The sequence below is a fragment of the Oryzias latipes genome, chromosome 14 (genome assembly GCF_053564925.1).
Source record: "Oryzias latipes strain Hd-rR chromosome 14, Olatipes_Hd-rR_3.1".
Classification (NCBI taxonomy): domain Eukaryota; kingdom Metazoa; phylum Chordata; class Actinopteri; order Beloniformes; family Adrianichthyidae; genus Oryzias; species Oryzias latipes.
In genome coordinates, this window is record NC_136250.1 from 5,061,136 (window position 1) to 5,087,257 (window position 26,122).

Sequence of the window (26,122 nt, forward strand, 5' to 3'; positions counted from 1 at the left end):
TAACAGGAAGTACACAGCAAAAACTGGAGAGTTGAAATTTCGGGGTTAAACAAACCAGAGTTGATTTCCACTCTTGAAGTGTTATTTTAACACATTGCGATTCAAATGGTGTTCAGTGTTGGGGTTATTTATCAGTGTTACCCAAATCAAGCTAATTTAACACTACAGAGAGTCAATGCCCCTGGGCTTCTGCCTCGGAAACCCTGTGCAAGAAAGTACAAGGTGCTGACACTCTTGAAGTGTTATTTTAACACATTGCGATTCAAATGATGTTCAGTGTTGGAGTTATTTTGGCCAAATGAAGTTCATTTGACACTATAGAGAGTCAAGGCCCCTGGGCTTTTGCCTCGGAAACCCTGTGCAAGAAAGTGCAACGTGGTAATTTTCCATGAGCTGCGGCAATTTCATCAGTGCTGGAAAAAGTTCTTCACAAGCGGTAAGTTAAACTAATTTATGGGGAAAAATACTGTTAAATGGCCCTTAGTATATACAATAATGTATCTAGAGAGAATTGTATAACTTTTCTACGCTTTTTTGTTGCTGTTAAGCTGCTTTCACGCAGCGGTTTCATCCAACCCGTCCGTGGCCTTCTGTAATGCACTACACGCACAAATGTTGTAAATGCAGCTTTACCTTAACAGCTAATGCTACACACACAGACTTCGAGTTTCAATGTTAAGTTAATGTAGAGGATCTGTGGCGCGATTTGAGCGCAGTGTGTTTTCAGCGGCGCGGCCTGAGTTTAAAAAAAAAAAAAAAAAAAAAGACCGTTGGCAAGGTTGTCGCTTTTAAACAATCTGGGACTCGTCTCTGGGACTTGACGTTTTCGGGGACTCGATTAGCAGGTGAAGTACAAATCCAAAATGGCGACTCAACGTCACAATTCCATCCATCCGTCCATCCATCTTCTTAACCCGCTTTATCCCTTTCGGAGCAGCGGGGTTGCCGGAGCACGTCCGATTTTACTGTTAAGGAAAGGTGGGGTAAACCTTGGACAGGTCGCCAGTTTGTTCCAGGGCCCATGGGGCTGGAGCGCTCCACATCCACCTTGGCGGACAGACAGACATGATAAAGCCACCTGTTTACTTAGGCCTACTCCCTTTCGAACTAATACAGGAACAGCAAGCCTTAACTTGGTCACAGACACACGAAATTACGTTCTGTGTGAATGCAGTTAGGGATTTTAGATAACTATTTTACATTTTAGGAAAATGTGTTTTCCTGCATTTATATAATTTTATTTATTTACTATTTAGCAAGTTTCATGTATGCTTGAATCATGTAAAAAACTATTTTTGACTTTTAACCAGTTGTGGCATCCCTTAAAAAAACGTACTCAAAATTGCATCTGTCCTGTGGAAGGAAGGAATTTTTTAGTGTCACTTTGCAAAAAGTTACTACATACTAAAAAACAAATTTTTACAGGTGGGACAAAATTTTAAGACAGACACAACAGACACCCTTTCCTGCTTGTAATCGCTGGATGTCATGTGGACGTAGATTATCCGAGAAATTAAATAGGGAATGTCGTTTTATTTTACTCTGTGTTGCAAAATGCATTTTATAAGCAAAATGTATACAAGTTTTTTTTTTTGTATTTTAATTGTTTTATTTAGAGCTATGGACAATGATTTAACCTAATATTTATGAAGTCTATCTTTGTGGGCTGGTAAGGGCTGTCAAATTTTTTGTGTGGGTGGGGGGTTACTTAAGTATAATTGAATTTTATAACGCAACCTTGCTTTAATCAATATTTACACCACATTGTAAATGTAACTAAATTTTATAATCTAATTCTTGTAGGTCAATTGGTGTTGCTCTTCAGCTTCAGAGGGTCTCATCTGGTAAACCCTAAGTGAAGGAGGTAAGTCTTGATAGTCATGTTAGCAGTGTCAGCATGCCCCCCCCCCCCCCCCCCCCCCCTATTTTTTGTTCTTTTATGGAAAGCTCACCCTAACATATACCAGACTTGGTGATTACATAATTGACTTTGCATATTACATGGCTCACACACACACCTCATTCTGGAACCCACTGCATGGGTTTTATAAGTTTCAAAACTCTGTAGTGGATAACATAGTTGACAGGTTTATTACTGTGTCCATATGACTGTTTTTAATTTTAGCTTGAATTGTTTAAGTTGTATGCTAAAAAAATGCTTATTTCTGTCATGTTTTTTTTTTTGGTATGGTTCAGTAAAATGCTGGTGCAGGTTCGCTACCGCCAACAGCAGAAATATGTAAAGCTGGATGAAGTTGATGGAAAGTTTGATTTCATGCAACTGCATGAAAAAGGTTTGTTTTTAAATTTCGTTTGAAGAGGAAATACATTTTGTGTAGGTGATTTTGTATCCAAATTAGTTTATTCATTTGTGAAGTGAGAATAGTGCTGGCTTAAAAGGTGCTCTCAGAAATATCTCATCTTTTCCAGTCATCGAGAGGTTTTGCCTGCCACCTGACGCAAAAGTAGTATACAAAGATGCAACAGGGACAGAAGTTGACGAAGACATTTTCAATGACCTTGTCAGCCAAGGCAGCGTTGTTTTAACAGTTTTCCCAAGTGATGGTGAGAAATGTAAAGGGTCAGTTACATGAAGCAATTCAGTGTCAAATGGTGGAACCTGAACTCTCAAATCAGTCTACAGAAAAAAAAAACAATTTGTAGTATAATGTGGAATCCAACAAGATGCAATAAATTTTGCAACATTTGAACGAAGATGTACATTTTTTTTTATTTCTGAAATTTATTTTTTCTCCTAGAGTTTACTGATTGCTCCTTGTCCTCTCCATCTGAATGGTCTGACTCAAGCTTCAGTTCAAGTGCAAGTGCATCAACTGTACTTTTAGATGAGATCCCAAGGAAAAAATCAAGAGTTGAAGGAACAATCAATGCAGTTTCTGCAAAAAAGGTTGGAACAAAGTTCAAATATCTCTGTCAACATTTTTTTTGCCGTTTAATTACAATTTTTGTCTTCCCTAAGTTGATCGAAGCTGTACTTGGAGCCAGTTCAGGTGGTGAAGAGGTCCTTGAAGAATATCACGCATCACAGACTCTTAAAGATTCTACCAGAAGAAAGCTGGTCAATATAATAGTGGCCCACATGATTGATAAACATGGGTAATGTGCCCAGTTTTTGTAGACTTAAAAAAAGAATCAAAACTGTTTATCTATTACTATAGTAATCCCAATTGAATCTCTTCCCAGACATCTCCCCACTAAAGCTGTTAGAGAAGAATATGCTCTTGGGATAGTGACACTTTTTCCATCCCTGAAAGACCCATACTCCGAGAAAGGCTACGTATGTATAATTATTATTGTAATATTCGTTGAGATAGTATTTATGATTTGTGTTGTTAGGTTCTGGGTGGGCATTTTGATTTCTGATATTCTTAAAAATGACAGACAATGCACTAAGTGTTAATGTATTTCCATTTCAGGAACACTTCTATGATGCTGCAAGCAGTACAGGATACATTTCTTGGCGTCTTAAGACCATCCAGAGAAAGATTCGACGAGAATCTACCACTTCAAATAGCCTCACTGGCCTTTGTCAAGGAGGAGGTAATACATCTGCAAACTGGTCATCTTATGTCAGCTAGTGTAGTAGAAGAGAGCAAAGATGGTTTTAGGTTTGTATGCTGTCACCTCTTTCACAAAAGTAGTTTGTATGTCTGACATTAGAAAGCCACTTTCCTCTTCAGGGGGCCCTAAATTCCAGAGATCTGTTGTAGTTGAGGAGCAGCAGCTGGATGGAGATGCTTGTCAGGAGGCAATGTCTTTGCTCAATTATGCCACAGACACTACGCAAATTTTTCGAAAGATGAGAGAGACGTTTCAGCATCGGCAAAAACTCATCAATGACTCAGACAAAACGCTTGACATCCTGTCAATCTTCCCAAGATTCCTGGATACCAAAGGATTGGTAAGTATGCAGTGATATTTTGAGATCTACTTGAAATGTGCAGAATGTGGTGATAGTATATTTTTTATTTTTCATAGGTAAATCAAGACTTCATTCTCTTGTTTAATGACGAGGTATCCAACCGGCTGCTTCAGAAATGGGACCCGATCTTTAGATGCAACGTTATCAAAGAGGCCAAGCAGCTCACTTCAACACCAGAGCTTCGTCAGTTGTTGCATTCAGCGGAGAGTCCACAAGGAAGTCATGAGGCAATGAGTGAGTTTTGCTCTCTTGTGTTTACAATTCAATACTTTATTAACATAACTTTTTTTGTACTTTGCTTTGTGTAAGTCTTTAAAAGTTCAATGACCTAAAAGATCATGAAGTACATGAATTTGCAGTACATTTGAATGCAGGTTTGTTAAATCAGATTATTAGGGGCATATTTAAGTTTCTCAGTTATTGCATCACCGCCAACTTATTTTAGCTGTCATTTTACTATTTGTTGCGGCACATATCTACTTGAGACATGCAGAGTTTTAAATATATGCAACGTTTTCAACAGAGTAATTGGTTTTTGCCCTTTTAATGATCATTGTTTTAAGTCTTTGCTGTTCATTCATTCTTTGTCCATAGCTTATGATGCAGAGATGGCCTCGCTTTTGTTGCTGTTATATCTCCTTCCACCACCACCTGGGGGACCAAAGTTTCCAAAAATCAGCGCTTCTGATGCAGTTGAAAAAGTTATTGTCTTTCACAAGGTAATTTTACATTTGTTAATTTTGATCATGTGTAAAACTGGTAAAGAGTTAAATGAAACAAATTGTAGGCAAGTTTACTTTAACATAGAATGTTTGTTTTCACTTGTGCAGTGCTATTTCTGACTTGAGTGTCCAATGTCCTTTTTAAACCTCAGTCTTGCTGCAGTTTGGAAGAACATCTTCAGAACCAGCAGAACCATCAGCCATACCTCCTAGCCGTTGGTCGCGAAAAGAGGAACATCGACAGATTCTACATCTCCATTGACAAGCGTCTCATCCCATGCCAGGCAAACCGCTCCCTTGGGGCATTTGATGAACTTTTTAAAGCTCATTTTGTTTTCAGTGTGTCTTATGATGGTGCACTTCTGAATTTCTACACCTTTTTGCAGACAACAGTTTATAACATTGATATGGGTAAAATGAAGGTGTCACCAAGAATTCGAGACATGAGAGCCAAACTCCTTAACCAGGAGGTGCTTCTCACAACCCAGATTTAAAGCCAGGACAATTAAAGGCATTTTGAGCAAAATGCTCACATGTTTTCTGTGCAACAAAATTTTCCCCAGCAGTCAGCAGTTGATTTCACATATAAGAGGTGAACATGGTTATTATCCTGGACCAAAGTTCAAGTTGTTTTGTTGTCAGCCAAGTTGTAGGCTTCAGTTTCAAACATATGCAGGCTTTAGAAAGCACCTTAACATTATTCATAGCAACGTTGAACAAATTGTTCATACTTCAGCTGTTACTAATTTGCCTAGTGATCCAGTTTCACATGATTTGGAAGACCAATTTCATTCAACAGATCTTTCTCAAAGTTCATCCAGTGTTATTCTAAAGTCTAGTTCGTCCCATGTTCCAGAAAGTAGAGAAACTAGTGTTTCAGATTTTAGCAGGGATTCATCCAAAAAAATGTGCGCATCCATTGTGGCCAAACTGCAGGGTAGTGGCATTTCTAACAGTTTAGTATCTTCACTTGTGGGTGATTTGGAGGAACTAACAAGCGAGCTTCGTTCAGAAGCAAAGCAAGCCATTATTTCTGCTTTACCTGCAACTGACCCCAACATATCTGTAATTAATGAATCTTTTGAAAAATTGAAAAACCCATTCACTCATCTAAATACAGAATGGAAACGAAATAAATTCTTCAACCTAAAATGGGGAGTGGTGGAGCCCAGAGAAATAACACTGGGAGTGAGATACGACACCAGACGTAATCAAAAATCGGGTACTTATGATCAGGTACCTGTTAAGGATACTTTCATTTATGTCCCTGTTCTGGAATCTCTGAAGTTCATGTGTAAGAATCCAGATATTTGTGCTCTCCTGAAGAGGGAGTGTAGGTCAGAGCCAGATGCGTATCATGACTTTTGTGATGGAAGTTACTTTAATACTCACCCCCTGTTTTCAGCCAAAAAGCATGCTTTACAAATTCAGCTATTCTATGATGATTTTGAAACGGCCAATCCCCTTGGCTCAAAACGTGGAATTCACAAAATTGGCTGCATTTATTTCATTTTAAGAAATCTACCTCCAAAATTTAATTCCATCTTGATGAACATTCATTTAGTATCTCTTTTCCACACACCAGATCTGCACAAGTACGGTTTTGATGTTATACTGGAACCACTGATAAGTGATTTGAAACAACTTGAAAGTCGAGGGATAAGTCTTCCATTTTCTGATGAGCCAATATATGGAACAATTTCACAAATAACTGGAGATAATCTAGGGATGCATTCCATTCTTGGTTTTAACGAGTCATTCAACAGCCGACATTTTTGTCGCCTTTGTTTGGTTGAAAAAGATGATTGTCAAATAGTGTACACTGAGGATGATCTTAAAGTGGTCTTTCGTGAAAAAGATGTGTTTGACATGCATTGGCAGTCTCTTAAAGAAAATGTTAATTTAAAGTCACTGTATGGTCTGAAAAAAAATTCTTCTATAAATTCCTTGCAGTATTTCCATGTTTGCAGTAACTACTCTTTTGATATAATGCATGATCTTCTTGAAGGTGTCGCTCAGTATGAGATCAAATTGCTATTTGAATATCTCACAAAACACTACATATCAGAACAAAACTTGCTTTCAAGGATCTATGGTTTTGACTATGGTTTTTTAGAAAGAAAAAATCGTCCCACTAAAATTATTTTGGATAGTCCAGGTAATGGCATTTGCTTGAACTCCATCCAGACATTATGTCTCGTAAAAAACATTCCACTTATTCTTGGTGACGTTATTCCAGCAGGGAACAGACACTGGGAACTATTACTACTGTTACTTCAAATAATGAACATAGTTTTTTCACCTTCTAGCCACAGGGGTTGCAAGCCAGTAACTTCTGTGCCGGTCCCAAGCCCGGATAAATAGAGAGGGTTGCGTCAGGAAGGGCATCCGGCGTAAAAATTGCCAAAATAACCATGCGAATCATCCACAACACTTTAGACATACCGGATCGGTCGAGGCCCGGGTTAACAACGACCGCCACCGATGCTGTTAACCTACAGGGTGTCGGTGGAAATTTGACTACTGTTGGTGGAAGAAAGAGGGGAGGCAGAAGGGTCCGTGGCCAGAGAGAGAAGGGAAAAGGCAGGAACATAGGTTTGAGAATAGGGACTCTTAACGTTGGCACAATGACAGGGAAAGGCAGAGAGCTGGCAGACATGATGGAGAGAAGGAAGGTAGATGTACTGTGTGTGCAGGAGACAAGGTGGAAGGGCAGCAAGGCACGTAGTATTGGAGGAGGATACAAACTGTTCTATCATGGTGTTGATAGGAAGAGAAATGGGGTAGGAGTGATTCTGAAGGGGGAGTTTGTAAACAGTGTTCTAGAGGTGAAAAGAGTCTCAGACAGGATGATGAGCCTAAAGTTAGAAATTGAAGGGGTGATGGTGAATGTAGTCAGTGGGTATGCGCCACAGGTTGGCTGTGAGTTAGAAGTGAAGGAGAGATTCTGGAGTGAGTTGGATGAGGTCATAGAGAGTATCCCCAGAGGAGAGAGAGTTGTTATTGGAGCAGACTTTAATGGGCATGTTGGTGAGGGCAACAGAGGTGATGAGGAGGTGATGGGCAGGTTTGGTGTGAAGGAAAGGAATCTGGAGGGACAGATGGTGGTGGTCTTTGCGAAGAGGATGGAAATGGCTGTAGTCAACACTTACTTCCAGAAGAGAGAGGAACATAGAGTGACATACAGAAGTGGAGGTAGGAGTACTCAGGTGGACTACATCCTATGTAGACGAGGTCATTTGAGAGAGGTTAATGACTGCAAAGTGGTGGTAGGAGAGAGTGTAGCCAGACAGCACCGCATGGTGGTGTGTAAGATGACTCTGGAGGTCAGGAAGAAGAAGAGAGGGAAAACAGAAAAGAAGACCAAGTGGTGGAAGCTACAGAATGAAGAAACTTGTGAGGAATTTAGGCAGAAGTTGAGGCAGGTCCTGGGTGGTCAGGATGAGCTTCCAGAGGACTGGGAAACTACAGCAGAGATTATCAGGGAAACAGGTAGGAAGGTGCTAGGTGTGTCATCTGGAAAGAGGAAAGACGGTAAAGAGACTTGGTGGTGGAATGAGGAAGTACAGGAATGCGTCCAGAGGAAGAGGTTGGCTAAAAGGAAGTGGGATGTAGAAAGGACTGAGGAAGGTAGACAGGAGTACAAGGAAGCGCAGCGTAGAGTGAAGAGAGAGGTGGCAAAGGCCAAACAGAAAGCTTACGATGAGCTATATGACAGGTTAGACACAAAGGAAGGAGAGAAGGACTTGTACAGGCTAGCCAGACAGAGAGACAGAGATGGGAAGGACGTGCAACAGATAAGGGTGATTAAGGACAGAGATGGAAAGGTGCTAACAACCCAGGAGAGTGTACAGAAAAGATGGAAGGAGTATTTTGAGGAGCTGATGAACGAGGAAAATGACAGGGAAAGAAGGGAGGAAGATGTGGTTGTTGTGGAGCAGGAAGTAGCAGAGATTGGAAAGGATGAGGTTAGGAAGGCTCTGAAAAGGATGAAGAGCGGAAAGGCCGTTGGTCCTGATGACGTACCTGTGGAGGTATGGAAGTGCCTAGGAGAGACAGCAGTGGAATTTCTAACAAGGTTGTTCAATAGGATTTTAGAGAGTGAGAAGATGCCTGAGGAATGGAGGAGAAGCGTTCTGGTCCCGATCTTTAAGAACAAGGGTGACACGCAGAACTGCAGCAACTATAGAGGAATAAAGTTGATGAGCCACACAATGAAGCTGTGGGAAAGAGTAGTGGAAGCCAGGCTTAGGAAGAAGGTGGAGATCTGTGAGCAGCAGTATGGTTTCATGCCCCGTAAGAGCACCACTGATGCCATTTTTGCTTTGAGAATGTTGATGGAAAAGTACAGAGAAGGTCAGAAGGAGCTGCATTGTGTGTTCGTAGATTTAGAGAAGGCGTATGACAGGGTGCCGAGGGAGGAGCTGTGGTACTGTATGAGGTCGTCTGGAGTGGCAGAGAAGTATGTCAGAGTAGTTCAGGACATGTATGAGAGAAGTATGACGGTGGTGAGATGTGCTGTAGGTCAGACAGAGGAGTTCAAGGTGGAGGTGGGACTACACCAAGGATCAGCTTTGAGTCCTTTTTTGTTTGCTATGCTGATGGACAGGCTGACAGACGAGGTAAGACAGGAATCTCCCTGGACAATGATGTTTGCGGATGACATTGTAATTTGCAGTGAGAGTAGAGAGCAGGTGGAGGAACAGCTAGAGAGGTGGAGGTTTGCTCTGGAAAGAAGAGGTATGAAGGTCAGTCGTAGTAAGACAGAATACATGTGTCTGAACGAGAGGGATCAAGGTGGAAGCATTAGGTTACAGAGGGCTGAGGTGAAGAAGGTGCAGGAGTTTAAGTACTTGGGGTCAACAGTTCAGTGTGATGGGGATTGTGGAAAAGAGGTGAAGAGGCGAGTGCAGGCAGGTTGGAGCGGTTGGAGGAAAGTGTCAGGAGTGTTGTGTGACAGAAAAGTGCCAGCAAGACTCAAAGGAAAGGTGTACAAGACAGTGGTGAGACCAGCTCTGCTCTATGGGTTAGAGACGGTAGCAGTGAGACAGAGACAAGAGGCTGAGATGGAGGTAGCGGAGATGAAGATGTTGAGGTTCTCCTTAGGAGTGACCAGGTTAGACAGGATAAGGAACGAATACATCAGAGGGACGGCTCATGTTGCCTGTGTTAGCGACAAAGTCAGAGAAGCCAGACTGAGATGGTTTGGACATGTTCAGAGGAGGGATAGTGGATATATTGGTAGAAGGATGTTGGAGATGGAGCTGCCTGGCAGGAGGGCAAGAGGACGGCCAAAGAGGAGATACATGGATGTCTTAACAGAGGACATGAAGTTGGCTAACGTTAGGGTAGAAGATGTTCATGATAGAGTGAGGTGGAAAAGGATGATTCGCTGTGGCGACCCCTGATGGGAAAAGCCGAAAGAGAAAGAAGAAGAGTTTTTTCACCTTCTCTCACTCTGGGTATGACTCTGTATTTAAAGAATCTGATTTTTGACCACCACAAACTATTCAAGTACTTGTATCCGCACAGAAACTTGATACCCAAGCATCATTTTATGATTCATTACCCGTCTTCAATTAGGAAAATTGGTCCCTTGTTGTTTTTCTGGTCTATGAGGTTTGAGGCTAAACATAAGTTGTTAAAAGATTGTTTCAAAAATTTCAAAAACATAACCAAATCACTCGCTAAAAAACATCAGATGGCCATTGCTTATCACTGGGAAACCTTAGCACTCGAACAGAAGGAATATGGGCCAATTAAATTATTTTCATTGAGAGAGGAAAATGTGGTAAACAGTCAGATTCTTGAACAGTCTAAAGATGTTTTCACAACAAGTTGGGTTAAAGTTAATGGTGTGGAGTACAGAGCTGGACTTGTTGTTTGCAGTTTGATGGAGGAAGAAATGCCTATCTTTATTCAAATACTTGACATTCTTTTAGTTAATGATGACATTTTTTTATTGACTCAAAAATTATTTACGGAGTACTTTGATGAACATTACCATGCCTTTAAAGTGTCAAGTACAGAAGAAAAAGTGTGTTATCAAAATAACAGAACTGAAATGTTACAAACCCTTTGATGTTCAAAGCTCATATGGAGCAACAGATGAAAGTTTTTTTGTTATTCCGTCATGTGTTATGTATTAATTGACTGCATGGGAGTAAAATATTAAATATGTTTGAAAATACATTTTTTGGGGAATTATTTCATTGCCGGTTATATAATTTCAGCTATTGTATCATATTGCAGTACTTGGTAAAACATTTTAGTTAATTGTTTAAAAAAACGCTTATTTGGGTAGTAGTTTTAGTGTCTAAGTTTAGTGAGTTAAAAAGGAACTTTGACTCTGTTAATTTAACATATTTACTGAGTTAAACTATTGACTCTGACTCGGTGTTAATTTAACATATTTATTGAGTTAAACTATTGACTCTGACTCGGTGTTAATTTAACATATTCATTGAGTTAAACTATTGACTCTGACTTGGTGTTAATTTAACATATTTATTGAGTTAAACTATTGACTCTGAATCGGTGTTAATTTAACATATTCATTGAGTTAAACTATTGACTCTGACTTGGTGTTAATTTAACATATTTATTGAGTTAAACTATTGACTCTGAATCGGTGTTAATTTAACATATTTATTGAGTTAAACTATTGACTCTGACTCGGTGTTAATTTAACATATTTATTGAGTTAAACTATTGACTCTGACTCTGTGTTAATTTAACATATTTATTGAGTTAAACTATTGACTCTGACTCGGTGTTAATTTAACATATTTATTGAGTTAAACTATTGACTCTGACTCGGTGTTAAATTAACATATTTATTGAGTTAAACTATTGACTCTGAATAGGTGTTAAATGATTTAACTATTTTGAAAATGTTAATTTAACTCCGTAAAGTGTGGAGCTATATAAACCCTGAAAAAGTGTTGAAATTAACTCTGTGGGAGTTGAATCAACACTCCACTTTTTGCTGTGTACCCACCGGTTCCAAGAGGCCAAAACCCTGAAGACTTCTTTAGAGAAATACGCACCCTTTACTCAGTCATTCTATTTGTCAAAATAAATGTTTTAACATGTAATTACCGTATACATTTTTTTTGCCTATAACGATGACGTCACATTAACTCGGTCCAGTTCTCATTCACAGTCCATGGGAAATGCCACCTACAGTGTGAGCAGCTGTTGGAACCGCGTGATGTTTTCAGGTGGTTGGTTTGCTCAAATCTAGAAGCAAACTGATCCAAATAAAAGCAGATTTCTTTCTTTTTGCATTTTTCTTGTTTATTCAAAGACGGAGGTGAAGTCAGCCTGAACCAGCAGAGTAACCTCCCCACACCTTCCATCCACTTCAGATGTCCCTCCTTTGAGGCAAAACAAACCCATAACAAAACCCAAAAAAAGCACTTGGATGAAAGAATTTCAACTTTATTGAAAGTTGCATGTACAGAAGCAGTAGTATTAATTTACCAAAATAAGGAGCCACATAAGATCCAGTGTTGAAAAGCAATGACTGTGTGAATGCCAAACTAGCAATGTTTGAAAAGAGGAGCTGGTGACATTCTGTCTGACAAAAGTCTGAGATACAGCACTAAAATGATTTCATACACCAAATTGTTGTTGTAGCTCCCAATGGATCTACAAATATGCTGTTTTTGCTAAAGAGGCATAGCTTTAAAGCCGCTACTATCATAACATTTTCCATCATTTTTTTATCTTTCTGTTTCATCCATCTTTTATTCTCGTCTTCTCATTTCATCCCACTTTTTTCATTTCTTCTCCACCTTTGCCTTCTTGCTTTCTCCAACCAGCTTTTTCATTGTCTTGCCTAATCTTACGTCTTTCATACATATTTTAGTGCCACATGTAATTTTCATGGGATGCCACCATTTCAGTGTCTTAGCAGACACAGAAATGCTTAATTGTGCCATGTGCAATTTAATCTTCTTCCTATCCCCAACTTGCACGCAAAAAGGACGATGAAAGGACTACTTTAACCTAAATGACTGGAAGTTTGCAGGGAGGTCGATGATATTTTAACATACGTTTCTTTAATTTTGCTTTGTGACCTTAAAAAACCCCAAACTGCTACATTCCATATTGAGTTTTACTGACTTGATTTTGGTTTCAATTTCATTCAATTTATTCTTTAATTACACATCTAGCAAATTCATTTTAATAAACCGACATTTTTAATCGTGTTTATTTTTTTTATTTTTCTTGATTTAAAGTGTTTCAATGTATTTTTGTTCACAAGTGAAAATCTTAAACTTCACATGATTGCTCAACTTTAGCCCGCCGATGACTAGGATTCCGGTGAGCGCGTGCACTCAGGTGTGAGCGTGCAGCTGCAGCGCGTGTGGCGTGCCGCGGCTGACGTCAGGAGCGCAGTGGAGTGCGCGGAGTTGAAATAGGGCAGAACAGGCGCGCAGGGCTGAGAGGAAAGCAACCCGAGGAGCCGGAGGGTGGCAAGCTGCCGCTGAGAGTTGGAACTCGCTACCCGTCGCTACTCGCGCAGCTGTGTGACTGACACCACCACCACAACCACCACCCATCCTTTGATCCGACCCCGTCCATCCCTGCCTACCGGGAGAAGAGGGCTGGAACTACCGAGCACAGTTTGGACGAGTCACTGCAAGGACGCCTGTGGCATATTTGCGGCAATTTGGCTTTTTTTTCTCCCCCCTCCCACCTTTTACCTCGGAGCTTCACAGGTAAGCTGCACGAGAGTGGAATTGGAGTCTGCTGTGGCTTCTTCCTGATCTTTATGCATATTTTCAACAAGTTTGCTTGTTGTTTAGCGGTTTGCATCAGCGCTGATTGAACCGATGCAAACAGGAGGGCGCCTCTAATTGCGAATTAGTTTCAGCTGGCGAGTCGAGTGGCATCCGTGAAAACACAGCTTTAAATCTCCAGCCTCGGAAAGCCGAGCGAGGCGCAGCCTTTCAGCGCAGGCGGATGTCACAGCCCGTGTGAGACAGTTCCTTCACATTTCATGAAAAGCCGCGTTTTGTCTGGCGCAAAACGGAGCAATTCTTGATTTAATAAATGTCGCCAAACCGCGCAGCGGCTCAACCTGCCCGACAATACGTCTGCATGGCTGTGGCCGGACTTCTCCATCCTAATGCGCCGGCTTTGCCGAACAGTCGAGGGATGGGTTACATCGTGAGACGCTCACATTCTTCTCTGGACACCCCCCCCACCCCCACCCCATTCTGCGCTCTTTCCCCCCGATCATCCCATACATTATCTGGCAGGACGCTTCCAGGACTCACACTCAGTGTTCTGAGGGGCGCAAAAGGCTCGCCAGAAACTCCGAGGAGTGTGAGTGGAAAGAACGTCCTTTTGAAGACTTCCTTGTCTGATTCTGTTAAATGACATACTTCAGCGCTCTCTTATGGGAGGAAATCCTATCAGTGTCAACAGAGAGCCGGAGCAAAGCCTCCGTGACAACCAGCGGAGTGGGAAATGATGATTGGTAAGAGAGCACGCTGTCGTGATAGTGTTGCAGCGGGCGCTCTCCGTGGTGCTGAAAAAGCCCAAGCCTTGTTCCTCTGTCTCTTGGTTTCTTTGAAGCCCCTTTCACCTGGATCCAAATGAAACGCCTCCAACGTTCTCTAAAGTCTAACCAGCAACACATTACGTTTATGGGATGGGAGTAGCACGCAGCCCTGTCCAGAGACACGTACGCTAAAAACGCCCGCATGCATGCACACAAACACTGGATCAATATCTCGTCCTTGTTCCTAAATGAGAATATAAACAGCAGCACATCTTGGATAAATCTCTTTTTATTCTAAGCACCACTCATAACTCCCCATTTACAGCCCTTACATTTTACAGAATCACTTTGTGTTGTGCGAAAACAAAGTACTGCTATTCAGATTCAGAGAAAACGGCAAAGAAACAGAAACAGCATAAAGTGTGATAGAAAAGTGGGATAAAACCACTTCAAGTTATTAAACAACCATGGCGTGCAGGTTTAAAAATAGTGATGTAACCTAGAATTGTAACTCAGTGATGATTACTGTCGTTTGTGTGGCATTGAACTTATTATGTCTTACAGCGGACCATTAGTGAGTGCAGCATGTGATGGGTGCTTGTTGTTCCTGAGATCTCTTAATAACTGGATGACTCAGACGCTGAAGATTTAGACGGTTCTCCTGGCAGACATGCATATAATCAAGCAAACTTTAACAGTTCAACCATAAGGTAAAGCAGGCTTCTAGAGCCACTACGTTTTTGCTAAACAGGCATGTGTGCTTTAGGTTATTAGTTTCAAAGGAAAGTAGCAAAGTTTTAAAGTTGTTCAAATGGAGGTTTTATTCTTTAGTCCATATATTTTTAGATTTATGCCTCAACATACGTTTCTAAGCAGCAGCTGACCTTATTGACCCTAACGGAGTGAAATGCTTTTTTTGTTACTGTGAGAATATGACTGTTTTTAGTCGGCTTTTTTGCTGAGACTTGTTTGGATTAAATGTGAAAGGAAATGCTTCAAAATCAGAACATTATAATGATGGTTAGTTATTTAAAACATTGTAGTTTGTGATGCGAGACTTGACAGCGGAGCAGGAGGTTGGCATTCAAGGACAATCTCTGCTGTTTGTATTCTGTTTTCTGTGAAGCTATTTTTACCACATTTTTTAACTGGTGTTTTGTAAGGACCATTTAAACCAAAAAATAATGTCATGTTTCTTTTCTTTTTTTCTCTTCCCCTTACCTTAACGGATTTCTTCCAGTTTAGTTTGAAAACTGGTTCTGCCACCAATGGACACAAAGTCACTCATTGTCTTCTGAAGGGGAAAAGAAAACAAGTTTTAATGGTTTCAAGAGCAAAGCGTTTCATTGCTCCTGGTGGTTTTAGGTTGGATCCAGCATTCGGCATGTGGAGCCCCCGTCCGTGTGTTAAGGTGTGTGTGTGCATGGGTGAATGAGTCTGTGACTGTAAAGTGCTCTGGGCCTTAAAATTCAAATTCAAATGTATTTTTAAAGCATTTTTCATATAAAAGTACACCTGAAAGTGATATACATATAAGAATAAACGGCACAATTATAAACAAAAACACACCGTCCCAATACAGCACGGACCTCAACCGCAGATCAGACACCTTTATAAATTTAAAATAAAAACTACCTTCAAGAAGGTAATACAGCCCTAAATAAGTATGTGCCATTTTCAAAAAAAATATTACAAAGAAATGAACAATTAAATAAACACATATCTAATCTTGGTGTTCTTTTTCGTTCACATGTCAGGGTTGCAGTAGATTTAAATAAAGTGCTTTGTTTTACTGAAAAAACAAAACAAAAAAAAACAATAAAGCAATCCTTTGGAATACAGTTCTATATATATTTTTTACCACTTGAATAAGATATTGCACAGCTTTAATGTTGGGCTTCATTTTGTCCAGCTGCCTTCCAGAACTTGGCTAATCAGATGTGGGATTTTACATTCCACTTCAATAAAAGCGTTCCCACAGGTAGACCAACTCCTCATTTTATTTTAAATGTATGCAGCTTTGCTTTGAACGTTTTACTTTATTTATTTATTTATTTATTTATTTTTTTAGGATATATAACTTGACTTTTTTCAAATTTTTATTTAAACAAAGGCGAAAATGCATTACAGACTTTTAAGTCACAGTTGGATGAACTCGATGCGGTCATTATGCGTTTACATGGGGATGACTAGATTCATTTTAACTTGAACGTGTTATTCCTTGAGGATTTAGAAAGCACAGACTGAAAATCAGACACACTTATATTCATAGAAATATATTATATCCCTGATTAAAAAGAGACCCATGACAGTAGGAAGCACTTTATGAGAATAACTCTTAAAGAAGGGTAGGCTGCTAACTTGTTCCATTACATTTTGAACATTTTTATTCTGGTGGGCCATTGTGGAACTCATTGGCTTTTTTAAATTTTGTTTTTAAGTCTCTCCACAGATTGCAGGGCTGCAAAACGTGGGCGACGTGGTTAACTTGAAATTCCGATCACCAGTGTTGATCTTCTAGAAATGACCTTTACTGCTGCATCCCATATGAGCTCAGAGTGTCAGCAGCTCAGCTTAGACCAAACAGAGCTCGCTGCCTCCTCTGCCTGAATGAAGCAAAAGCGATGAAAGAGCCAGCGGAGAGGGAGGTCGATGGGTTACGGAAAGGTCACCCGGCGTATCTGCTTTCAGCACAGACTTTAGTCAGCCATCTGCTCGCCCCTTTTTAATCCCAGATTCCCCTGTTTGAAACTTTCCAACCGTTCCTTTGTTTTGAAGAGGTGGAATGACTTCAGTCTAGTGATGAACAACCCCTTACATAATGACTTCTGATTACTGTGTTTGGAAGCGATCATTTTTAAAAAAGAAGGGTCAACATGATGGCATTTTAAAATAATGCTGTATTTAAAATTCTTCGTCATGTAATGGTTAACTTGCATGGATCATATTGTACAATAAAGGTAAAATTGCTACTCTTAAACACTGGCATCATGTTAAGAAATACTCATTACTGAAAAATACTCGCAAATTTGACTAAAAAGGGTTATCTTAAAGACCTCCTCCAATCTTCTTTGACTTCTTTTAAAAGTCAAAACACCTGTCTGTCCTCTCTTAGGACATGGTTTCTGTAGAGCGACGGGAGTTCATCAGAAATTCATGTCTGAGTTGGAAGACGGCAGGTGTGCAAATGACCCACTCCAGACTTGGGGAGGTAGTGAAGAAAACAATATAGGACTCTTTCCAGACCCTGTAATTGGAATGAGTACACTTTAAATCCTTTAACTTGGATTCATTGGAGGGCAAGTCTCCAACAGTGTATCTTAAAGTTGCTGCAAGTTGACGCGGAGCAACCCGGCCCCTACTGCCACCTTCCCATCCCTGTTGCTGAGAGCTCTCTTTATATGTGCTCTCCTGCTAGCTTGCAGCCCCTCACTCCCCCGACCTAACATTAGCGGTGGGTGGTGCAGTGGAAGGGCGGTCGACCCCTGAACAGAATATTGCAGGATTGATTCCTGACTTGCCAGCCCATGTGTCGAAGTGTCCTTGGGCAAGACACTGAACCCCGCCTTGCCTCTGGTGGAAGGTTGGCGCCAGTGTTCGGCAGTGGAGCCACCACCAGTGTGTGAATGTGTGTGTGACTGTTAAGCGCTTTGGGCCTTCAAGGAAGGTAGAAAGCGCAATACAAGTATACTTCACACGCCATAAAAATAGCTTGCAGTATCAGAGCTATCCAGCCAATAGTTTTGAGCCAGATGCCAGAAAGGATGAGGAAAACTGGATTTGGTCATCTACAAATGGATCAATTTTTAATGTCAAAAATTAGCTCCTTTTCAAACTACTTTTTATTTTATTTTATTTTTTTCATCTGCTCCTGAATCTGAAGGATTTGAATAAAGAAATGCAATTTTAAGCTTAATTTTCTTAAAACATTTCCTCCCTCATGAGGAAAAATGCCACAAGAACATGTTAAAAATGAAACCTTAACCGATTTTTTTTTTTTTTTGCCGTAGTTTTTCTTTAATCAATTTTTCCATCTCTGTTAAGTTCTCTGTTCAACGACTGCAATTAAACTTTTAGCAGAATAATGCATCATGTAACAAGAAGTAGTCCTGGAAGCTTTTGTTTCTAATTTGAAGTGGGGGAAAAATATCCCAAACCTTAAAATCACAATACGCTTTACAGTTACTGTGGCTGAACGTTATAGCTAGTTTAAAGGCAGGATGAATGTGGAAATGTAACCTTGGCTTTAAGAGGATGATTTTTCATTGATGAAACTGCACTTCATTGAATTGACTAGTAAATATAAATTCTTCTTCTGCTTCAGATGCATGAACTTTTAGCTAGTGGGACCACAAATAAAAGTGCAAAATAACCCTCGTATGTTCATAAATGTCTCTTGGTCCCCCTTAATACACACCACAAACTTTCTCCCAGGAGTCATTTTTGCTTTATCACCATATAGCCCTCCTTAATGATGTTTTCTAGCTTTTGTTATTGTTATATAATTAGCAGATCCAGGCTTGTTAGCCAAGCTTTTCACCCCATCGTGGCACTGCAGATCCCCCTGTTATCCCGTTTGCTTTTATAGCGCTGTCATTCAGCCTGCAGGGTATTTGTAGATTTAACAAGTCACTCTCTGTGTGTGTCTTTCAGACACACCTGACAAGCAGGATGTGGGCTTTAACACCCAAGGGCTGCCAATTTAGTCACGGGAACTTGTCAGGGGAAAAAGTCAATATCAGAAAAGCAAAGCGTGGCACCGTGAGAATAGAATATGATACAATAGAAGAACCCTCTGCTCTTTTTGTCACATCGGTCTAAAGAGAATTTACTACCCAGTAGCCAAGATTTCTGCCTCTCACTGACAAATAAAGTAAGGAAAATGAGGTAGAGAATGTAGGATAAAAATGAATTGGAAGTATTGCATCAATGTGAATGCACATCACTACAGTCTAAAGAAATTTAGTTAATTTCAGCAAAACTAGTGCAATTTCTTCTCTATCACAGTTGCCATATGTTCTGGTCACGGGCTTTAATTGTTGTAATGGTTTTGTTATTGTTGCTTAGATTACTTGTCAAGCTGTGGGAAGTTTCCTAATCTGTGTTTGTTTGGCCTAAGTGTTTGTGTGAATGGTTTATTGCAGACTTCTGCTGATGTAAGAATAATCATGTTTAAATGCCTGCAGCTTCTATTTCTGTCTGAAAACATCCGCTTTTTGTGTTAGCCTAGTTAAACACAAAAATAACATTAAAGCTACACTCAACCTACATTTTTGTAAGTACTCAGCAGATTGGAATACGTCATGCAAAATCGGCAATCTTTTTGCTGGTGTCTTCTGCTGTTAACCACCAACGAATGTTGGAATGAGGTCACTTTCTGCTGACGCTTCAGCAAAACCACTTAACTTTTAAATAAATGATGACTTTGTTGGTTTTTTTTTGGTGACAAAATTTATACGGAGCTCTTATTAATCAGTGGTCTTCATTTGAAAAAGTTGCTTGCTAATTTTTGTCATGTTTTGATTATTTTATTATAATTAACTTTTGTTAGTTCTAAAATTTTCAACCAAACAAGTTTTTTATTTTTCTTCGTTTCTGGATGGATGCTGTCAAATGAATGTACAATTAGATCATTGCACCTGTTTCATAATTGTTGTAATATAAGAAAAAAAGTATTTATAGCCAAAAAACAGGCGGGTTTTAATCTTTGAGCTGATTTTGTTTTATGAAAACATACTACTTTAAAAGAAACAGGGAAAGATTTGACTTCATTTCTTACTAAATGTGTTTATTTCTTAACATAAATCACTTAATTCCTAAATATTGTAGACTATTGTGTTGAGTAAAATCCCATAAACTAGATTTTGTGAGTCTTACATTAGCCAAGATCACAGAGATGGGGTCCTGCAGGTAAAGGGAATAACCATGTATATTTAGGTGGAATTCAAACTTTTTTGAATAATTCTATCCCCATTTGTCTTGCATCAAAAAATGGCTTTAATGCATTTCTGGCAGTATTAAAATATAAATGACTGAAATGGAGGATTAAATGCAGTTTACTAGGATTGTGTGAATAATAAGTGGGGTTAAAGTGAGTGATTCTCATGCACAGCTGCCTGACAGACTGACACCTCTGGTCTCGTCAGTATCTTCTTCAACCACACAGGAACAGGAATCAAATGGAGACGAGAGAGTCGAGAAAACATTTTGGGCAAAGATGATTCTCTTGGTGGCTGGATTTCATGCTGCATAGACATCTGTCAGGAGAAGGACCTGTTTGAAGGCTGAGCACTGGCAGAGAGGCAGGCAGACGCAGGCTGATGGCAGAGATGTTACAGAAGACGAGCATCATTTTGTGAGACGAGCTGCGTGTTTACAGGTTTCCTCCAAAATTGACTGTGAATCATTTAGGAATAATAAGGCTCATTCATGCAGGGATTAATGGATATCATTTCTTTTTTTAATCATATATATGCGTTTACAGTATAAAAGGTAATATAATAAAACTATATGTTTACACATGCAGATTAAAATGATATGTTGACACTATTTTCTTATAATCTTGAACAATCTGACATTGTAAAGCTTTAAGAAAACTTGGAGACCTAGATTTTTTTTTCTTGCAAGTGTTTTAAGATGTAAAAACTCGTCTCTGTACAGGAAGCATTTTATTCAAGGCTAATTAAAAATTAATTTTTGGCAGTCACAGATTAGATTTTTTTTTCTCTCTGCAGTTTTCTTTTAAGCACTCAGCACCTTGGAGTGAAGAAAGCGGTACGTGGAGGGGGGGGGCTGTCATAGTGGAACCACATGTGTCATTTGTTACTGTGACAGCAAACCTACCTGGAGTGTTGCAGTGCTGGGACAGGAAGCAGAGGGGAGAACTCAACTGGATCCCCTCAGAGCTCGGCAGAGAGACATTTTCTCCCTGCTGCCATCATAAAAAAAAGAAACAGTGAAGCTGTTTGACTTTGAACAGCAACCATTTACATTGCAGATTTGAAGTGTGGGTGTCATGGTGGCAAGCTATTTTAATCAGGGTTCGGAGGATTTGATTTTGTGCATGTCACACGTGACACAAAGTAAAGATTTGCTTCTGCTCCTGTCACAACTGCCAGAAGGTTTTATCAATTACTTATTGTCTTTTGTTTAAAGAACAGAAGGAGATGGCGGTTATTTTCGGATAGTCACCAACCCACAGCAGAGAAGCAGAAGTTTGGAGTATCCCAAAGTGTTGCTTAGTTTTCATTCATGTCTGCTGAAACTTTTTGCGTCTGGAATATTTTTAGGTTTCTTGGGGTTTCTGATGCATTAATAGTTTAATACCTCTAAAACAGTCTTGGCAGTTTAAGGACACATCGCTGTAATGCCAAATTTTCTCTTAACTGTGTCATGTACAAGTCTGCTATGACACATTTAGCAAGAAACTAGCTAACTATGTTGAACAAAAATGAAAAAAATACAAAAATCTAACGTGAAAAAAATCACCAGAAAATCCTCTTTAAAATCTTCCGAAATGCTTATCCCACCTAGAACTTGGGTTTTCCAAAAACCAATGCAAAGTTTAGCTCAACAGTTTTCTACACCTTATGTGAAGAAAAAAATAGATTTAAAACTTTACATTAAAACTACAAAGTACATCTTTCAGGTTTGTTCAACTTGACAAAATTATTTTAATGTAGAAAGTATGAGGGAGGGATAATTGAACTAAACATCTGTTAACATATCCAGCAATACAAGAATAAACGCATCTTGTTAGGATGCTAATAATTCAGGTCTGATGACCAGAGTTTAGGAAAAATAGACATGTGGTGTATGATGGTCCAGTGTGGTTTCAGCAAATGACCAGAGAGTTCAGGAAAGTTGTGAGTTGAAAAGATGAGGTTGATCAACGAAACTCATAAAGCCTGATTCCTAGTTATTTGTTTTTCTTCCAATGGCCGTCCAAGACAAAACCCTCATTGAGAATATTGAGAGTACCATGACGTGATTTTCTGACAATGTGGTACTTGCAGTCGGATTTAAAACCAACGTTACCCACAAAAATTGGTAAAAGGATTGAACCAAGTTTTGTAATCAATTATGAATTATAATCAAAAACTGCACAATTGATATGTAAGCTGATCTCATCAGCCTCTGATAGTTTACCTGTTATTGATGAATAAATGGCAGAAAAATCAGAAAAGTTTCCCTTTCATGAATTTTAAAGCCCCGATGTCCTCCAAATGAATCTTTTGAAATTCCAAATATACCGGTACATTCTTTAGGCTCATGGTTATACAAGGAAAACAGTTAATTTGGGGTAAATTTTTGCGTTTGTTTTCTCTTGATTGCTAATAACATTCATTTTAAACAGGTTCTCTTTTCAAGGTGGCTTTATTAGATGCAGCGACTTTCTTGACAGAGATACAGACTAATCAATTTCTTGGTGTTTTAAAGTACAGAAAACGACAAACAAATTGTAAATGGATATTTCTATAACATTGTCCTTGGCACAACATTGCGTGTAAGAACATATTTGTAAAAAGGCTTTTCTTTGTCTAAACTTCAAAACTTGGAATTCATTTTGTGAAACCAGAAAGAACCTTTAAAATTGAGTTATTTACAATGAATTGTAATTTTTTTTTATAAAATAAAAAAGTAACATTCCATACATTAACTGTTTTTCTGTTAACAATTTCTGCCTCACTAAATCAGTACGTTTTAATTGAGACACCAAAGGATCAGATTTCACTGTTTGTGTTGAGCTGCGTGCCTCTTTTGTTGGTGTTTTATTTCTGCTTTCTATCGTGGGCAGATACCTTTTGATTCTAGTCAAAATTAACTAGTGGCTGAAAATGAATATTCTACCTCAAGCCATAAAAATGCAGATAACCCTAACGAATTTGATGTGCCTCAGATGCATGCATGATGTTTCTACCCTCATTTTCAGTCATGGCAGATGGATCTTTACTCAACACGTGTAGATCACATGTTGAACCTTATTTATTAGGAGCCCAGAAATAAACCTAAACTGTGACAAACGTAAAGGAAAAACTATTAATTCTGGTTTTGTAAACTTAAATTAGGTGCAGTTAAAAGTTTCCAAGCAAAGATTCTACAAGGTGAAAGGAATAGCAATTTGAAATGTCAGCAGACTATAAAAGGGCGCGCACCAGCTATTAGTATTTGTCTTCTGAATTCAAAATTATTTTGTCCCTTTTTGATCACAAATTCGGAGTAAAGGCACATAAATAATAAGATTTTGGAAAAGCTGGGATGTGAGTTGATATTTTTATCTTTCACCACTCTTGGTGTGCAAATAAACCCAGAGTGAAGAAGTCTGCTGTATGCTGCCAAAGGTTCCACTGCTTTTAAAGAGTCTCTCTCTTTAAGCTTTTTAATATTCTGGTCAAATAATGGTTTCCACATAGATTTTTCTCGCTCCCGATGAATTTCAAAACAGGCCATTCAGGCTGCACAGCCAGATCTCTGTTTGTGTGTGCTTGTGTGTACTCATTGGTGAGAGTGTGTGGGCCAGTGCCAGGGGGCCCAGGCGGCACATTAAGACAGTGACTGGCAGATCTCATTTGGTGTTTAATTTCACAAGGGTGAGCTCTCATCTGAGGGCCCATTAGCCTCTGGCTAGAGTGGGTTAGCTGCATAATGTGTGTGGTTCCTGGAAGTACTGTTTACATTGAAAGAACTTTGCTGGTTGTAAAATATTGTGTATTGAGCATAGTGGAGCTCATTTAATTAAAAACAGCTTGGTATTCAGAAAAAATGTTTCTTTTTTCATTTACATTTCTGTCTTTCGTGGCTGATTGACTCAGTTGGCTGTGTGTAGGACCAGCACATTGGAAACCAGGCTTCGTTTCCCAGGGGGTGCGATTAGCTGAGTCCTGTGTGGGTCCTTAGGTAAGACCCTTCACGCTACGGTCTAAACCATGGAGCGACAAGGGGGCCAGAGTTTGAGTCTCCCTGTGCCTGTCCCCAGCCTGAAAAAAAATGCAGGGTTGTGTCAGGAAGGGCATCCAGTGTAAAACTCTGCCAATAAAAAAGTGCATATCGGTGAAAGCTGATTTGCTGTGGTGACCCCTGAAGAGTTCTGAGAAAAAGTGAACAAACAAAAGTTCTTAAAAAAAAAATGAACATATATGTGGGCTCAGACTAAAACTGTGTTGGATTATGAGCCTTTGGTTTGACAGAATGCTTTCTGTTGTCAGATATACAATACGAAAGAGATCACTCGTGAACTGGCAAATTCATCAACAGTTATCGCCTGACCTTGAAGATGAACCCTTTAAAATTGGAGATGTCGCCAATGACACCCGAATAACACACGCTCTTTGACGTATCGTAACCCCTCACGCAATCAGTGTAAATAAGCTGATTTTGACGTGACGAAAAGCCGCTTCTTATACCAACTTTGCTACGCTGTGCAACACATTACTACCATAAAGTGTTGCACATCAGCGCAAAGCTGCTTGTCTCTGCTTCAGAATTCACTGGAATTACATTATTTTCATAAGAATGTCAAAACTGGAGCTAAAGTGTTAGAGGGTAATTTAGAAGATGTCAGCGTGTTTTTCACTCCTAGAAAAATCAGTAACATCAGAAGGCCGAGCATGAAAGTGCTCTTCTTACATCATCAGCACAAGTGTAGGCTCTACCATGATGCTAAAGTGCTCTAAACTTACTTGCGTTGGTATCTGATGGGAATCTTGTTGGGACTTTCTTAAAGCAAATGCTTTCACACTTGATCACACGGGTTGTCGTTGTTGACCGCCTTTCAGCTTACCCCCTTAGGAGTCGCCACAGCGAATCAGCGTTCACTAATTGGCACCGGTGCTTTGGCAGAGTTTTTACGCTGGATGCCTCTCCTGACACAACCCCACAGTCAAGGCAGCAGCACGAAGGGTCATGCCCAAGGACCCACACTGGATTTAGGGGAATCAAACCCAGGTTGGACAGTCAAATTCTGACCTGTAAAAATAAATCTGCACTTGTAGTTCTGCACAGACACACCCGCACACAACCTTCTTCCTAAGCTTTCATGCAAGACTTATTACAAGTTTAGAGTCTTACAGCGCTAAATGGGGAAAAACAGTTTGTTTGTCAACATTTTGGCAGGTAAAGGAGCAACCTCTGCCCTGCTGCTTATGCCACAGATACTTGTTCCTTACAAATGTTGCAACTTTAAGAGGATTTCTGACAAAATCAGTATCAAACCATAGAATTTCATGTAAACTTTTATTACTTGGTTTTACTATATGTAACTTTTTTTGCCATTCAGTTTTACAGTGTGATGTATCAAATCTGCCGTTCTTAAAACAGAGTGTAATAGAACTTGAGAACATGGTTAATTCACTTCCAAGCGAAACCTCAAAATGCTAATCTTTAGAACCGTCACTGATCTTGTTTGACTGTTTCAATTCATTCTCTAGTTAAACAACAAATCATTTGATTAAAATCTTTTCAGGTATTACAGCACAGATGCTTGTTATGGGCTTGTGTCTTCATCTCTGTGGGTGTGAGTGAATATATGAGCTGAAAAGCAGTCTAGTTCTTTCAGTTTGTTTTTGAACTCCTTTGCTGCTGCCTAATTTGTGCTTTTTAGTGAATTTTTCTGAGTAGTGTTACAACTTCTTTATTTTATACATCAAATGATGGTCTTCATTCTTTTGTATAGAGATAATTATGATCCTTATTTTAGGCTTTGATGTTTGCATGGCCTCATTATAGGTAAGTGTGCATCCCAGCGTGTGTTTTTTTCTATCCCTCTAGCCAACATGGATGTAGTAGGTTTGTAACTGTTCTAGGCTAATATACAAATTAGACACCATGACCAAAGATACAGATAGTGGCTATAGAGGACAAATACATTTTAGGCATGTTTTTATTACAGATATAGTTCTGACATTTTCAAAAATGATGCACAAATGATATAAAGGTTTTTTT

General features: G+C 39.5%; 2 protein-coding genes across 4 annotated transcripts in view; both read left to right on the top strand.

The window, feature by feature from the left end:
- Window positions 1–307: 307 nt before the first annotated feature.
- LOC111948672 (uncharacterized) lies at window positions 308–5,308 on the top strand. Of its 2 annotated transcripts, XM_023962740.2 has the most exons (12): window positions 308–436; window positions 1,804–1,864; window positions 2,197–2,294; window positions 2,431–2,565; window positions 2,760–2,908; window positions 2,981–3,117; window positions 3,205–3,298; window positions 3,438–3,561; window positions 3,702–3,922; window positions 4,000–4,177; window positions 4,538–4,662; window positions 4,818–5,308. In XM_023962740.2, the coding sequence occupies exons 3-12, from the start codon at window positions 2,201–2,203 to the stop codon at window positions 5,157–5,159; spliced, it is 1,599 nt and encodes a 532-aa protein (XP_023818508.1). In that variant the 5' UTR covers window positions 308–436; window positions 1,804–1,864; window positions 2,197–2,200; the 3' UTR covers window positions 5,160–5,308. The 2 variants fall into 2 exon arrangements, with proteins under 2 accessions (XP_023818508.1, XP_078787231.1); XM_078931105.1 differs by lacking the exon at window positions 2,431–2,565.
- Window positions 5,309–13,012: 7,704 nt separating this feature from the next.
- fstl4 (follistatin-like 4) overlaps window positions 13,013–26,122 on the top strand; it is a 192,413-nt gene continuing 179,303 nt past the window's right edge. The window contains exons 1-2 of one of the 2 annotated variants that reach the window (XM_078931092.1): window positions 13,117–13,394; window positions 14,747–14,892. The gene's annotated coding sequence lies outside the window, so the exon portion shown is untranslated. Of the gene's footprint in view, window positions 13,395–14,746; window positions 14,893–26,122 lie in introns of both variants that reach the window. The other variant, XM_011483178.4, reaches the window with a different exon arrangement.

Excerpts from the sequence above, each read along its gene's own strand:
- LOC111948672 (XM_023962740.2), top strand. The coding sequence starts at position 2,201 with ATGCTGGTGCAGGTTCGCTACCGCCAACAGCAGAAATATGTAAAGCTG. Across the intron at positions 3,562-3,701 it reads TGGCCTTTGTCAAGGAGGAG|GGGGCCCTAAATTCCAGAGA; the intron begins GTAATACATCTG and ends TTTCCTCTTCAG. Across the intron at positions 4,663-4,817 it reads AAGTTATTGTCTTTCACAAG|TCTTGCTGCAGTTTGGAAGA; the intron begins GTAATTTTACAT and ends TTTAAACCTCAG.